The 17439-nt window shown below is 41.4% G+C and overlaps 1 protein-coding gene across 3 annotated transcripts in view; it reads right to left on the bottom strand.

Moving 5' to 3' along the window:
* KCNIP1 (potassium voltage-gated channel interacting protein 1) overlaps positions 1 to 14427 on the bottom strand; it is a 204308-nt gene extending 189881 nt beyond the window's left edge. For all 3 annotated transcript variants that reach the window (XM_085518941.1, XM_015876310.3, XM_085518944.1), the window contains exon 1: positions 14129 to 14427. Coding sequence is in view for 1 of the 3 variants with exons in the window: in XM_015876310.3 (XP_015731796.1) it covers positions 14129 to 14216 (88 nt within the window). In the remaining 2 variants the exon portion in view is untranslated. The remainder of the gene's footprint in view (positions 1 to 14128) is intronic.
* Between the last annotated feature and the right edge of the window lie 3012 nt (positions 14428 to 17439).

Here is a 17439-nt window from a genome sequence, read left to right as displayed (position 1 = left end):
TCCAAGTAGCTGGAGATGCGATCAAAGCTGGCGCTCATTCAAGCTGCTACTGCAAAGCCACTGTGCTTCCTTCCAAGTCAAACCCATGGGTAACTCTGCTTTCACACCCCTTACCAGAAAACATTAAACACAGTAGCTTCAAAACAAAAAGCTCATTAATCAAGACACACTGCAATTACTGTTCCCAGTATCCCTACCAGGGAAGTTTTGCTAACAAAAGCACAAGGGGTTTTTAGTTTTCAAGTTCTCTTCCCTCTGCACCATGTTATAAATACAAGAATTGCTTTCCCTCAATTTCCCTCATTCTCTGCCCATTCTCAAAAATACATTCTAATATATACTCCTTCACAGTGGTTTTCTTCAGGCAATAAAACTCAGTCAAGCTTGATATACTTTTTTAAGCCATTGTTCCTATCTTGCTTCTCTTTCTTGTGCCAACCCATTGTGTGAAGCAACCAGTCACAATTAACTGGTTTCTGAAAGCTAAAGGAAGCTTTCCTTTAGCCATTACTTCAGCCCAGAGCTGCTCAGTGTTTATCATCCTTGTCTGCTGCCTCTCTCATCTCCAGCATATTTTTAGAATCTTTTATTGCCATCTCTTATTCCCTTGCTAGTTGTAATAACTCGTTTTGCACCTTGGCCTTTCCGATTTTATCCCTACACGCTTCCACTATTTCATCTGTATTAGACTCTCACAGCGCTTATCTTCTCATACCATCAGGATCACTGCCTGCCCTTTCCAGCAGCAATCAGCTTTCTTCTATCTTCTTCCCAGGAGACTCTATAGATCAGCTTCCCAGACCTGCTAAAATCTCTTTCTGAAGCCCTCTGTTCCATCATGCTACTGCTCTCCTTTCTCCACGCACAGCTGTGATCCCTGTCACTTCACAAGTGCCATCAGCTCAAACCTTTATTCCTCAGTTCACCCTGAAATTATGCAGTTCTGAACAAAGAAAAGACAATTAATTCAGTTTATCAATAAACCTTGAACTTTTCCTGTACCTAGGGCTATCCAGCATGCCGTAATACTTAAACCTCTACATAACTGACTGATATAACTATAAACAAACTATTTATTGCCCTTAATCTTATGAACGATACATCTATTGACATCTGATGGCAGTCAAACAGGAGGGATTTTTAAAGTAAAAAAAATAAACACCTCATCTTTCTAGGAGATCAATGGAGCCACAAATAGTGTAACCCTGCAAAACAAAGTCCGAGGGGTGAAGAGCACAACACAACATTTAGCAGTCTGTTTTCATACTAAGAAATGAATAGCCTGCTCAGCTGATGACACAGGACTGCTCTACAGTCTGATCCAAGAACCTCAAGATCCAGCCAGTGCATAGCTGAGACAAGTTTTTTACTCTCCTGCATCTAAGTGTAGCAATAAATACAAGCCCATGTTTGAATATGGTAGAATAGCGTTTGAATATTGCCAATAGCAACTCTCCATCATAAAAACATATTTCTAAAGATTACACACACCCACCTCCCAAACACCTCTGCATTTCTCATCATGCAGCTACAAGCAAGACAAACAGTGTTTGTACTGGAAGTCATAAAAGGGCTGTAGCACAGAACTGATTTAAATACTAATTCACTCTCTAATACCATTAAAACTATAAAGATGGCTGAAAAGATTACAAGAAGGAAGGCCAAGTTTTCATTAGAGACTGGAAAGCCTATCCTGTGTACCAATACTTCTTTCTAATCATGAAAGTGGGGGCATTTCTCTTTTCTGTTTGTGTGCTGCTTTAGCAGACAAATGAGAGTCTGGTCTTTCCTAGGCAGGGATGTAGCACTGGGGCTATCTATTTCTCCGCACTTACATTCTTCTCTCTGCTCTAATTTATCTTTCTCTTCTGCAGGGTTCACTTTTGCAGTGATTTCTTGTTCCATTTTTCACTTACTGGAGACTTTTCTCATTGCAATGACTTCACTGCTGCATAACTTCTTTCATAAAGAAATCCAGCATTATAAACTCCACAGGAAAATATCTATAATGCCATTTAATAGCAGGCTGAAAGAAATACTTTAACAAAGCACATAGGCAGAAAAGAATGAAGAAGTTTGTGTTTCACGTGATCAAGAGACTGTTTTCATAGCTGCTAACCACACAGCACTGCTTTAAGACGACCCCCTATCTTTCAATTCACTTTTGAATACAGCTCCTATCAGCTTCCAGTGAAGAACCCCTCCCCTGGTGTACTCAATAGGAAGAGGAGCCAACCCTGCACCAGACAACCAGCACACCCTGCTGTCACACCATTTAAATCACTTCTTTGGCAGCCCTGGTCACTTCCCTTGCTCCTTCCCCCCCGCCACAAAAGAATAAACACAGAACTACTGTACCCGCTCCACTGACATTAACCAACCCACCCAATTAAAATGCACTTTCAGTTTAAGTAAGTCGTAATACTTGTCATTAATCATAACCATTTCCACACTAAACCTCAACTTCCATCTCTAATTACTGTATTATTGTTGAGGTGTCATTTGAAACATGATATATGGATGGATTTACATCTTTAATGCAACATATCTTCTGACATTTACAGATCAAGATCACTGAAACCAAGAAAAATTCTACATGATACCATTAGGACAAACAGGCAACATGCAACATAACAAAACAGGAACTTCTACACTAACTTCACTTTTCCATGCATGATATACTTCATGTTAAAGAAATATATAAATATTTTAAAAAATGATGAACCTCCTTCTCTGCAATAGAAACCATGAAATTTCTATTGTCTATTTTTACACCTCATTAAACTCTCAGATATCCTACTGGTACTCCACTCGAAAAATCAAAGCTGCTCTGAGAACAATCAACTGCTTCAACACTTGGCAACTTGTACCACTTAAACGCTGCTGATAGCTGCTGTTTGATTACATGCTACTGGGTGACCAACAGGGCTTGACCTGAGAGTCAGTTCTTACCTAACCCAAAGATGGGATTCAGTGCATGCACTAAAACCCCAGCAGGCAGCTGAGGACCTCAAGTGCTGAAACAATCCTGGAAAAGCTCAAGTATCTCAACAGCTTCAGAGTTAGCTGCTGCAAAATACCTGCAGGCCCGATCACTGGGGGGCTCTGATGGATGTGCCTGCATTACAGCTAACCCAGCCTTCCCCTGAGCAGGCAGATCTGTGTCACTGCTCCTCCTCTGTGAACAATGTTCCCTTAGATCCAGATGTGGCTCTCAGCTCAGCACCGGGAGCAGGCTCACAGGACAGCACTCTTTTCCTTATGGAGTGGATAAGGAAATGAATGGTTTGCTTTCAGCACAGATATTAAACACCTATTGCCCCTGAAAACCAGGTTCATATTTTCCACAGTAGTTTGGGACTTGCTGCTTTCAGATGGAACATCACCTCTCATTCTAAGGCAGAATGATTAGGGAAGTGAGAACCTGCTCATCCCCCCTTTCCAAAACGCACACATTGCCAAAAGTTCTATTAGTTAAAATGAGCAGAGAACATAATTTATAATTAATCAAACAGATTACTAGGGAAAAAAAGAAGAAAAAAAAAAAAAGTAATTTAATTGATCAAGCCCTGTAGAAGACTGGAGCAAAGGTTTCATTCAGACAGCTGCCTTCACCAAAGGCTGCACTGAAGCAGAACTGTTATCTATTAGATAAACACACTGTGCATTACAAAGCCCAGTAATAACAAGGCAGCCACTGGCCTCCATTTGTCAGAGCAGCTCCTGCTGGCTGGCATCTTGCACAGTTTACTATTTAATTCATTCTGAAAAGCAGCATGTAATAAGCTACCCTGACATATATTTATTGGGTGCTCTTCACAGCACAAGTGCTGTTAAATTGCCTCCTGCACATCAAATTTTCACCATCAGTATTTTCAGATTGCACAGACTTGAGAGTCTTCAGCTCTAAAAGTGAATATCCGAGCCCTGGAGCTGCCAGGCTGTTAGAAAAGCAGGGTCTTTGAATAAAACACACTGCCAATATTCGGTTGGCCAGTAATGCTGCTTTCCCATACCCCCAGCAGGCATGATTACAGAAGCAGTAGATAGGTTTTCATTAAAATGGCTGAGGATATTAGGGTGTTTACAGAAGGCTTGCATTTACGACCTTTCATTTTGGATGAGTGAAGATGCTCTAAAAGATTATTTCCAAGTTTAATGAATTTGATAAAAACATCATTAACTGTTTTTTCCTTGATTTCATTAGTTGTTCAAATCTTCCTGCTGCAACAGAACCCCATGCAGAGACCAAGAGGTCCCCTATAGGAAAGATTAACATAATATGCTTTAAAAAAAACAACAACAACAAATGAAACAAGAAAACAACCAACAATTTACTCTAAGCAAGGGATGCATCATACTTAGCACAAATACTGGAAGTTCTGAACCCTCAGTCTTCTCAGAACTATGACTCTGTTCAGTAACTACACTGAATGGTCTCAGGTCACAAAGACCAGCATGCTACTCTACTCTTTTGCAGCCTCTAGAGAAGCATGCAATGCTGCAGGCAGAAACCTCCAGTGCAGCAATTTGAAATGGCATTATATATGCTGCAGTTGGACATCCTGACCAAACCAATCTCTTCTTCTTAGCTAAACTTCCTTCCAAGAGTCATCCTGTGCTCCCCTACTCTGCATGGCTCCAATGAGGGCAACCTCAGGTAGAGGGGGAACAGGGTCAGAACTTGCACATCTCTTCCTTGGCAGATTTAAGATAAAGTCATTTACTGAACATTAAGAACCAAATTAAACCCAACTGATACTCATTACAATTAAGCATTGTCTTCCCTGCCAAGATGCATGAGACAGGTTTTTCTGTACAGAATTCATTTAGTAAGAAGGCTTTACAGGAGTACAGTGGCACTAATACAAAACCATTAAAACAAATGTCTCCAGCAGACAGTTTTCTTGGCTTCCTCTCATTATATTGAAATTCAACAAGAGCAAAAAATTAACAAACTAAAGAACTTAGGAAGAAAAAGAAAAGTACACAGGTTGATACAAAGTTTAAGTTCCAAATAAAAGATGAGGCTTTGCCACCCATGTGGCCTATAGTAACTGCATTCACCTCCTGAACGCACGCTAAACTTGTTTCCAGTAGATAAAACCCTACTTAGAAGCTGCTGCACAGAATTCAATTTGGCTTGAGCAGATTTTTACTTATCACCTTCCCCCCTTTTCTCCTTTCAAGGAGTACCTGACGGAGCCCTGTGATCTCTGTAATGCATTGCTTAATACTGGTGCAGCGCTCTAGCAGAGAAACAATGCGTATTAGTAAAGTTGCACCATGATAGCTGCTCACAAAGAATATTTCCTTGGCTTCTCTGTGACTTTTCAAGCTCATGGCCCTTCTTCCATGTCACTTACACAACTTAATCCTTTAAGTTCTGATCTTGCAGTCATTAAAGCATCCCCCATCACTTATAGCACATTTGACTTGGACACTATATAGCCAGTTGTTCTGATAGATTTGTTCAAGCTACTGTTTTAAAGCACACCTAAGTAGGCTCAGAGTATGACATCTTCCAAACTTGTTTAACTGCTTATATAAGTCAATGAGACTTGCTCTAAGAAGTCTAAAGCTGACGACATAAGTCAATATTTGCAAAGAAGGGAGCATTATTTTACTGGGCTCCATTATATTATTGCAGTAGAGGAATTCAATTTAGCTTAATTCTCTGAATTTAGAGCTCTGCATTAATGCCAACCACTGTGAAAGAAAAGGGTTTTTAATGTCAGTTCACTTCTGAAAGGATGTTTTAGAGCCACATAAAGTTTTCCAATTCTTAAATGTTTCATCCAGCAGTCAAATGAGCCACAAAGGCACGTATTTTTTTCAGTTCTTTGTGCTTATGATATCACTTTTGGAATGCAGGGCCAAAACCTGAAGGCTCAGACCACTGCTTTCTTTCATCCTTTTACACCAAAAACTACTGCAAGTGAACTCTGATTTTCCTTCTTGGTTTACACAACACAAGGCATTCCTATGGCAACATTAACAAATTGAATTCCATTTAGAGAGCTTAACTCCTAAAGAGGAACGGATCACCTTCCTAGCACTATTTGTGTATATGCACTCCTAGTTCTATTTGCTGAGAATTTATTTAACTGCCAACTACTCAGTACTTTATATATGCACTAATTCTATACTCAGGTATTTGTTGTCAAGAGGTTACTATCAACATTTGTCATAGAAAGCATGTTAATGTAATATTTAACCTTCCTGAAGCATCTTTTTAGTAAGCAGGACTTTCTCAGTCAGTTAGATGTACTGCATAGATGTGGGATGAAAGTAGGAACTACATCACAGCACTGCTATGGCTTTGCAAAATGACCTCAATGGGCTCTGCTAGGATCGTCACTGCAAGAGTGTATGAAGCTAATAGTAAGAAAACCCATAGGTAACTTAATTTACATAGCACCAATGAAGGTGCGTCAAAGTTGCAGATGTTGAAGTTGAATTACAGTCCAATTTGACAAAAACAAACAAACAAACCTTGAAGAACCAAGCTTAAAGACAGAACTAAACCAAACTGTAAACAGAACCAACTATAACAATGTCACACAGACACCTGAAATTCACTTCAACTCATCTCTCGCTTCCCCAGTGCTCAGACTTTGAGGGACGAAAAACAGTTTGACTCAAGAGGGGAGCTGAAGCTCCCCAGCAGTTCAGTCCACACATCGTGCTTTATCCAGTTGTTCATAGCAAACAACTTGTAATGGAGAAATGCGAGGAACACAGGAGACACTAAATTGTCTAAGAACAAAAGAAGTTCAGCCTTTTAAAGTGTTAGAAGTGAACTGGTGTTCAGGGTACTTGGTCCAGATGCTACTTCAAGTGCAACAGTGACTTTTCCCCTTCCCCCCAGAAAACAAAGGCTTTATTAAAAACCAACAAAACCCCACATACGAATTAACAAATATCTCACCCAGCAGGAATGCTGCTCTCTGCAGCTCCTCACTGGGCTTCTGGGACTATTTTTAGCTACTTTGTAACATCTGAAATAATCCAAATGGTCACAAATTTACCACAAGAAAATCCCTTGAGTTTTATCATTACGAAGCGCAATAATTCAGCGGTTCATTTCATCTTAGGAAACGCTGCACTTCAGACAGCAACGCTCAACAACTGTAGCCAACATGTTTTATTGAAGAAAATAAACTCAGACTTAGCAGGGTTTCAGTAATTACACTTCGCCAGATTCATCAGAGGGTGTTAAGTACACAAATGATTTCCATATTACCATGCAAACGTGCTTGGTATTTTTGGTTGTTTTGCTTTTGGTGTGTTGGTGCACACACTAAGAATTACTTTATCAGCACGTGCAAAAGGACAGAAGTTTCAGTCAAACAGAAGTCAGGCTGCACCAGAGTCAGATTCATAGCAACCCTAGAAACTCAGAAGTGAGCACAAAGTATTTCTAGGCATTGGAAGAAGATTTCCACAAAACTGACTTTCTTCTGTTTTCAGTTCCTTTCAAAGGGATGTACAATACAGTCAATGTCAAAATATACAGCTCCCAGATTGGATGCTCTCGATTCATCTTTACACTGTATGATGAGTGCATCAATTACTAACAAATGGAAACCAGAAGAATAATATTTACTTCAAACTTTGCTCAATAGCAGCTGGTTCAAGCAAATCTTTGTAAGTAAATATTACTAGAAAACCACAGGGTATTTCTTCATTTGCAGGTCTGATAAGCCCAGCTATCTGATGTGCTGTGGAAAAACAAAGCTTTGTCAGAAGACAAACAGTTCATGCTGCCCCTGCTACACTGCAGATATCACATCTATAGTGGAATGCCTATAATAGCAATACTTGCTTGTGTACCAAAATGCTCTATAAGACCAGTGGCCCTGAATTTCTCTGGCAAAAACAAACCAAAATACCCCACAAGACAGACAAAAGCTTCAAGCAGGCTCCAGCGCCCCATACATCATCTCTTTGCTATGCAGAATGACTCTCTCCACATCTACATCACATCCACGTCACCCTTTATGGTTTGCTTTGCTGCACTCCATCTCGAGTGACTCTTGGCTTCAATTACAGTTCCTTGCTTGTGAACTTCACAACAGTTAGACAATAATATTTAATAAGCATTTAAGCCTTAATTCTCCTCTTCCACAGCTTCCCAAACATAATGATGGATAGAAGTAATCTTTGCTATGTGCTTCCTTCTTTTGGCCTTCATAAAGTTTATTTAACAACCTATAGTGTACAAATACGCTTCCCTCTTAGTGCCAGCTCTTTCTCTCAACAAAGAATGCACATCTTGTCTATCAGAGCTGCCTTCACAAGACAGCCTCTGGCCTTCGTGCTTTTTCTTCCCATGAAATACTGCAGATGTGTTAGGCTTGTAATGGTGACACTGCAGAGGTAGCGTACAGCCAGCAAATGTTTCTCGTTTTCCTATATTTATGAACAGATAGAAAACTCAAAATAAGTAGAATTGTATCCAGATGAGCGCAGGAGGCAGCATGAGTTATTAACCCATCAATTCAAATACCAGCCCTTGAAGCAAACCGCACATCTTTCTGCTTCTCAAGGAGCGATTAGCTTCCTGATGACTGCATAAGTGAGGCTTTTTGCAGACTGAAAGGACTCTGGTTATCACAGCTCACCACGCTGCCAACAGCAATCACCGCAGCACCCGGAGTTAACACATCTGCAGTATGGATTACATTTACACAATGCTTTTATTTATTGAACCTCAAATTGCTTCTCACAAAACTGGATATAATATCCCTTTCAGAGCAACGTAAACGCACAGTTCATCCATCAGGGAGCCTGCAAACATTTTCAGAGCCAGAACCAAAACTCACTGACAGTTATGAGTTTCCCCAAGAAACACAACCTAAAGAACTGCCGCTCACTGTGTACATAAGATGCTGTAGGTAGCAGACAAAAATCAATATATCACGGCAAACAGACTTTGAGTACGAATTCAATAAGTCTATTTCACTTTCCTTTTGTTAGCTTAAAGCTCACTTAGTTTCCCCCAGTTTTAAGTTTGGAGATGAGGATTTTTGTGCATTAGCCTCCCCTTAGGCTGAATGCAGATGGTTCTCGCTCAGTTTTAGAATCTCTAGCTGCCTTTTTACTGCTTAAGGATGGTAAGAGAAAAGAATTTTTACTGTGTTAACTAAGCATTTTGATGTAGAACACCTCAATATTAAATTCCACTAAAGCAACATAGTTCTTCTAAACGTAAATACTAAGATTGCTTGTGCTTTTTTATTATTATATTTTAATTTTAAGAGCTCCATGCAATCGTTGGAATGCTGATGGACCATCAGAAGCAGATGATGGAAACATCTAAGCACTGTAATTTATCAGCTTATTATCACTAAAGAAGATACTGAATATTTCACAAACACCAGCTAGCACTTTAAAGTGAGCACACTTCAACAGACAACCTATCCAAATCTCAAGATTTTAATCTTCTTTCTCCTACAGCTCCACAAGTTGGGAATTAACAAGTTTACGAGGTTCTCCAGCAGTTCCCTACAACACCTGATTCCACAAACAACATCACACAGCCCTCCCAAGCCCTCTGATCTGAGCCCCACTGGCAACACATACTCACCATGTAAACTGCTCCCTACTTGTGAAATAGTGGGAAGCACAAAAACATTAAGAGCACTTACACTTATTTGAGATTACCACCATCCTCCTCCACCATTATTATCCTTCCATGAATTGGATTTATTTAAATTAATAACAAGGACTCAATTTTAAACTCCTTAAACTCTATCTTGGCCTCGCAAGATGAGCACCTCATCAAGCTTGTGATAGCAATTTCTCTCTAACTCTATAGAGTAAGGATGTTGCACTGAGTTTTAAATGTATAAAAGAAAGCATTAATCACTCTTATTTTAAATCTCAGACTATTTAACTCCTGGTTATCAGCATTAATACATCCCACCTACGTGTCTTGCAAGCCAAACGTTGTGAAAGAGTCATCACAAGGAATTAAATTAGAAGTTCTAACCAGCTGAGAAGCGAAAGTCAAATTATATATGCAAGCTACTGGTTTTTAGTGAAGCTGCACAAGTGTGGAAGAAACTGGCCATGAATATTCATTCCCATTACCTCATGAGCTTAAACGCTGCCATAGTTAAAACATCTCTCTGCCCACTTTCAATTACATTACCATTCATGAGCTTTACTAATCACACTGAAGCAGCAAAAAACAAAGTTAGAAGAACAGGAACCCCACAAATACTGTAATAGAGAAAAGTCAGGAAAGAATTTTGTTTGCATCCCTAACAGTGTAACACCTGTAAATCATCTAAACGTTACAGAAATTAACATAATTGCTTTCTTATCTCTAATAATAGATATATATTCCCTATATATATATATAGGGAATCTGCAGGTCAAGTCATTAGTAACACATCAAAAAGAAAAGAAAAAAGTATCCTAATTATAATGACATTGATGATAATATTAGATGCCAAAACACACTCTGGTTTCCCTACACAGAGGATATTTAACTAGTCACAAGATTTAACAATATTCCTGGTTATCAAACGCCGCAGAAACATGCTTTCTGCAAAGTACCATTACAAAACCTCCCTGAATGGTTTCCCAGAAGAAAAGAGCACATTTTCTTGTTTTCTTAGTAAAAATAAAATAAAAATCAGATTTCTGGGGCTACTCTCTTGCAAACAGTTCAGTTCTTAGACTTCCAGCGTACGTGCAGAGACACCATCACTACAACCACAGGTTTGTATAAGTTTCCACTGTCTCTGGATCTTAAAAATCAGGCTTGGTTTAGATGAGAGACACATGAGAAATGTATGTAAGCGTATCTGGATTATTCAAGGTTTGCAGTGTTTGTAAAATAAGGTTCTTTGTTTGCAGTTTATTTTTCATAGACAGACGCATAACTGTAACCTGCCAAACTGCAGTGCCTTTTGCTTGGTGACTCATGCAGCTGGGTTTGTTTGTATGGAGAAGAGCAAACAAACACATACCACACATACAACCAGGCAAGAGCTTCTACCAGGAATCTAGCATCCTTGCCTTTTCAGCGGCTGGAGTCACAAAGACAAACGTAATGTTGCACCAGTATTATACTCCAAAGGAACCAGACTGAGCTCCACTGAGAGGAGATAGAGCCTACATGTGGGACTATGCATACCCCTTACCATCTCGCAATACATCTCCGAAGAACAGCTGTAATTTGGGTTCACAAAGAAATAGCAAAACAGACCACAGTGCAGTAAAACACTCTGAGTACTTTTCTTTCATGCTGGAGAAGGCTGTGGGGAGAGCAAGATGTTTGAAGACTTTATCATTGCACTGGAACAGATAATTAGGCAATTAAAACTATGAGAAGTGAACAAATTACCAGTTCCAGATGAATTGCTTTGCAGAACAGAAATGGGAGAAGCAAGAAAACAGAAAGGAGAGCCGCTGGCAAGCATTTTAATAGCACAAGTGAAAGAGGGGCAGCTCAGGAACAAAGGTGAAAGGGCAGTTAATTTGCAGAAGCTGATTTGCTCCTTCAAAGGAACATCTTGAAGGGGCTGGCCCCTAAAATAATCCTATTTTTCATGTGCTGTTACATCAGATCACATTAACAGAAACCCAAGAGGTCTCATTCCAGCTTCATTTTTTGCTCACCCCACAAGGCTCTCGTGCACAGTGTTCTTAATACCATCAGTATCTCCACGCACACACACAATGTATTTAACCATTCCACCCCATCAGAAACCTCAAGGAACTCATTCTGAGCACTATGGTTTCTTGATCCCATGGCACTCACTACGAGCTACCACTTCACATTCCACAGTAAGGACAGAATAAGAGGATGCGTGAACCTCACAGGAAACCAGTTAACTGAGATAGAGACATGAGGAACCCACAGAGTACAGCTAAGGACTGCCTCTTGTTGAACTGCAGAACAGAGAATTTCCCACTTCAAAAAGCCTCAACAAGGTGCAAATATAAGAATGAACCCTGTGCTTTGCAAAGGATCTTCCCCATAAAACGTGTTTAAAAATAATAATATTAAACAATTAGACAGTATTCAGACAATGAAGCAGGAATGGGATGAAGAACACGGAAGACAGAACTAGTTAAAAAGAACACAGAATACACAACAGTTTCTACTTCACTGCTTTACACCTAGAAGTTTAAGAGAAATACAGAATAACCACTAGGACTAAATATAAGCAAACATCAACTTAAGTAACCAACCTCCTGATGGAGATTTCTGATCCTTTTCTTTCTAGGTTAAAGTTTTGTACCTAAAGGTATCAATGTGTTGATCTTAATTAAAAGGCTCTAATACCTCTGAAACAAACTCATTCATGTGAATGTGTCTACTCTTCCAGTACAAAAGACAAACTGATCAGTATGGGGGAAAAAAGTCTATGAGTTTTAAATCCTTTGAATCCAAGAAAACCACCCTTATCTAATCCAAACAGCTTGAAATGAGACATTACAATAGGAAAGATATATGTAAAACTCTATGATTGCTTCGGCTGCCAAGGAGAAAGGCAATGACAGCACAATTCTGGCATCTTTCAGAATGGGGGAAAGCCATGTATGTTTACTTTGTGCTGTGATTTCTAGCTCACTTTTCAGTGCTATTCTGCTGTCAAAGTGTTGATATTCATGTGCCCCATTGCCAAAGCTTGACAAGCAGTAAAGAAACGGGGGCTGCTTGAGAATTCCTCATTAAGTGAACTGCACCATATGCACATGTAAGGATACACAGATTCCCCCCTTTTCTGAAGGGGAGCTCAAGAAAACAGCACAGTTTATTGCCCATCATAGAGCAGGATACAACTTACATTCCATCCTCTCCTGAGAAAAGCACAAATGAAAATCAAGTACAACAAACACACCTTACTGACATATAAATGTCAATGGAAAGGATGAGGTCTCGCAGGCTGCACTGCACCACGACTCTCTCTTCTTCAGCCATAGTAATAAGATATTTTTGTATCTTCCCCTTGTTTAAGTATTCTGGCGTTAATCATAAATTATAACCAACACCTGACAAGCTCCTTTCTTTGACAGTCTTTTACAAGTTTCTAATCTTTAATCTGCTGGTGTTTGGCAGTCTGCAGATGACAAGAAAAACGCGGAAAAGGAATAATATAAGAAGATTAAATTTTAAACTGATGGATATCTTTTAAAGCCAACCTGTCTGGTGCCCTTGATACCTTCCTGCTTTTACGTCATGACTATGAAGGCATTATGAAAAAAGAACAACATTTGTATCTAATTATGCATAAAAGCGACTCTTCAGTCTCACACAAATCTCTCCTACGATGGTTCGTTCTGAATTTGCTCATAAATCCCAAACACAAAAACCTTGGCCAAGTTCCTAAACATTGTCCGCATGTGAACAGGTCAGCAGCAATCAGACACAGCACAGCTCTGCTATCGGGGATACCCAGCAGATCACCTCTGCTCATTTACAAACCTGCTGTAGGCGCTGCTCAGAAGCATCGCTGCAAAAGAAGAGAGCAACAAAAGGAGTGTGGAAACTTAGCTCACCGTGACCGGAATGCCTAGAATTACAAAGAAAAACAGACCATTTCTTTTGCTTATTGTTTGCGTTTAATAAGGAAGACGGTGTGACCAAGCTTGGTGCTGCTCCACCTGCACATAATGAAGGTGCACGGGGTGCGAGTGAACGGCAAACGGAGTTAAACAAAAGATACCCACACGCGCTGAGCAGTGACCTACATTTGCAACCAAGGAATACACGCGCTTCAAGCAGCTCAAAGAAACGCTGAAACATGAACGAGACGCTGCAGAAGCACCGATCTGCCGGCAGCACTGAACTCTAACCTGCAGCTGCCCGCCTCCTCCCTGCAGAGACGCCTCCAGCACGCTGCAACTGGTACAGACACAAGGTATAACGAGCAGGCGACTACAGGTTACAAACCACACCAATTGCAAGCAGTTACCAAAAGCTTTTACAGCACAGCTACAGTCCGCGCACAGGAACTTCTCCAGAGCAACCAACTCCCCCAGATAAATGAGCAAACCTCTGAAGAGACAACAATTAACTCCACCACGAGCATCCTCAGCGCCTGCAAAACTCCTCCCGCATGTTGGACCGCAGCACAGCCCGGACCGAAGCGCTCTCTCTTACCTTTGCTGAGAGTGCCCGTGATAAGCTTGAAAATCGTCTGAGCAAATTTGACAATCCCGTGTTTGCATCTCTTAGAACAGCCGCTCATGGCTCAAACGCGGAGGAAGGTCTTCCCGCAGGGTCCAGAAATATCAAGACGGAGTTGTTTGCAAAGTTCAGTTTGTGCAACGCTCTGAACTCAGCTCTCACCCGCCGAACCTCAACCTCCGAACTCAGCTTCTCTTCCCTTAAGCCACCAGGAAAGGTCGCAGAGCAGAGCCGTGCATCCTCTGGCTGTTACAGGTGCAGCCTCAGCCCACAGCGCTGCCCGGCTGCAAGTTGCAGAAGACGGGGCGGGGAGGAGGAGGAGCCGCTGCAAACAGGAGCTGCTGCCCGAAGGCTCTTTGCTTGGCTGTTTGCTTTCCCAGCTGACTTCAGTTAGATTGTCAGTGCTACTCACACCAGGCACATGGGAACCGGTAAATACTATCAGTTCTACTCTGCTCTACCGGTGCTGTACTCACGCGTTGTACGTAGAAGACCGCGGAGTATTCCCAGTCAAGCAGTACTAAGTCCTTTTCCACCTGGAATTCCCGTTTTACCGGCTCAGCCCCGCTCACACACCGCACTTTCAGCGTGATGGTTGTGCGATGGTTGCTCCGCTGGCTGCTGTTTTGTCCCTTAGCAACAGCCGCAGCTCGGGCTCCTCCGCTTCAGCCCATTGTTTCTGCGTGCCCGGATTGCTTTCAATAAAAAGAACTGATGTATCCGTCAGCAAAGCGGAGATATCTCGGAACTCCTGCCCCCACCTGTCGTTAGTTATCTTCACTTTAATTTGCACTGGACTCCTCTCAGGTGCATACTGATACATAGGGTGTGCGTGGGTCTCAGCTGGGTCTCGGGGCGGATTAACTCAGGGTTTTGCTTCCCACCCCCCGCTGCCCCGGCAGATTGCCACCTGGAGCCAATCGACACCCGTGGGCAGCAGCGGACCCCACCGAGAAGAAAAGCACTACACACGGTCCTCCACCTGAGGAGCAAATGATTCCCTTTGCTCTGGGCACGAGGCATTGCCTCGAGGTGATGGAGCGGTGATGCTGGGAGGAGCCATCAGGTCCTTCATCCCTGATGCCCCAGTCCATACAGTTCGTGCCACCATCGCTTGGCACCACCCAGAGACTTCATTTATACATAGCAGCACCTTCTTCCCATATCACATCTGAGTGGGTTCCCATTCCCAGGTTATGCATGGGGGGGAACACAGGGGAAAATAGATTCCTTGAATGCTGTTAGAAACACTTGGCTGAATAAGGAGTACGGTGTAATCTTCTGCTGTAAAATAATATCTCTGCCTTCTACACTGCAGATTCCCAAACAGAAAGATAAGCAGTATGCAGGGGCACGAGGGTGGCTATGGAGAAGAATTAAAAGTCAGCAGCAGGAAGACCTTGGTGGAAAATGCTGAGAGCTGCTTCTCTGGGCAGCTCTCGGCTCAGCAACCTTGGCTGAGTGCACAGAATGATGGGTGGAAAAGCAGAGCTAAGCCACTACTTCATAGAGCTGGTCCTCAGGCTGCCCTTAATTCCCAGAGAGCCAACTTAAAGCTGGAAATGCGATTCTCTGAAAGAAACAACAAGGGAGTAAAGTGTCAGTTGGGAAATCAAGGATTTGGCAGGTTAATTATCTGTATCAGAAGGTTTGCATCATGTTTAATTGCATATGTATATATTGATATAAAGTGGGAGGGGGAAATATAAGATAATGGAGTACCCAAAAGGCCCTCTCAAAGTAGTCCCGAGAGCTGATAATCCTAAGAACTACACAAAAATATACTGCACACACTACTCAATGCCATGGACAGAATGTGTGAATGGAAGTTCAGAGGCACAATTCTGATCTGTTCAATGGTTAGTCCTTTTTGCTAAAGGAATCCAGTACTTTTATGAGCGATTCTTGAAGCCCTAGCAGTTTACTGTGCTAAGTGCAGCACAAACCTGAAATAAGGATAGTTCTTATTCAAAAATACTAAAGAAAAATGAGAAGGGAACAAGGGCACAGACAGATGGATAATGAAGCATAGCAAAATCAGATAAACTACTCCTCATGGCCATGGTTAGCACTGTCAAGACTACGGTAGGTAGAGTATTTTGGAATTCAACTGTCTAATTCACATGCCAGCTTAATTTTCTGTACATAAAATCTGAGAGCAGTATATAATAAGTGAATTGTCAGCCCAACAACGGGATGTAGGACATTGTTCTTTCTGAATTTACCATTCAAAATAATCATGTGAGTGAGAGGTGAAAGTATTCCCTGAATATCTAAGGCTCCTAAGTTCAACCATGGGTTCAGTCAGTACAGTTCCCACTAAGATCAAAGGCAGTTAAACCTATTTACATAAAGAGAGAGTTAAACACATTAACTTGAAACCACACAGCAAATGCTTGAGAATAATCTCCAAGACAGTCATGAACAAACTGTGAACCGGGATGCGCTGATTTTCTCTCCCACAGAACAAACATCCCCATTTTTCTGTGGGTGAATTAGTTTTGGAAAGAGCTATTCCACAGCTACCTGCTGCCAAGGGTGTCAGAGCATAGCATTCACATCACTCAGTTCATCCCACAGATACCCGTCACACCATGGAGCCTAAAAACACTAAAGGAATAATGGGTGGGATCCATCATAGATTCTCAGTACTGTCGGATCACTGTTACTTGTTGTTTTTACATTCTTTCCCCAGGTTTCTGCTACTTGGCAGTGTGGGAAACAGTTGCCAACTGCTCGGGTATTTGCTCTGGCCAATGGCTCCCACTCTGAAAAAGCCAATCCATGTCTTTTGTCCTCTGGTTTATGGAAAGTTTAATTGCAGAAACAACCTCATTTCAGACTTCTCATGATTTTTCTTCTCAAGGTTTTCCACATTGCTATGATGCACTGGTACAATAATCTGGTTTGAAAATGTAGTACGATCTTCCATCCTGCACTGTTTGGTTCCAATGTGCAAATCAAAGCCAGAGACTTGGCTGCGATATGCCATGAACTCCTGCCCAGCCTATGCAGCCTTCCAAGAAAAGAGGTACAAGAGCAGAATGTATGCACCAAGACTCAGATATATATGGCTGGGTCTGCTCTACATCCAGAAACACTGATGCAGGCGTACACTACATCTCCTTCACTGCACTCCCAAAGGCACAGCTGTCTCAGGATAGACCATAAATAAGATTTTATTGATCTGTTTGGAAGCAAACAGGCAATTGTTTCTACTAGATATATCCTCAATTACTTGAAATCTGGAGGTATTAGCAAAACAAGAATGGGAGTTTTACCAG

This window comes from Coturnix japonica, chromosome 18 (assembly GCF_054131305.1).
Source record: "Coturnix japonica strain WE chromosome 18, WE-NBRP24, whole genome shotgun sequence".
NCBI classification, from domain to species: domain Eukaryota; kingdom Metazoa; phylum Chordata; class Aves; order Galliformes; family Phasianidae; genus Coturnix; species Coturnix japonica.
This window is presented reverse-complemented; position numbering and strand designations above follow the sequence as displayed.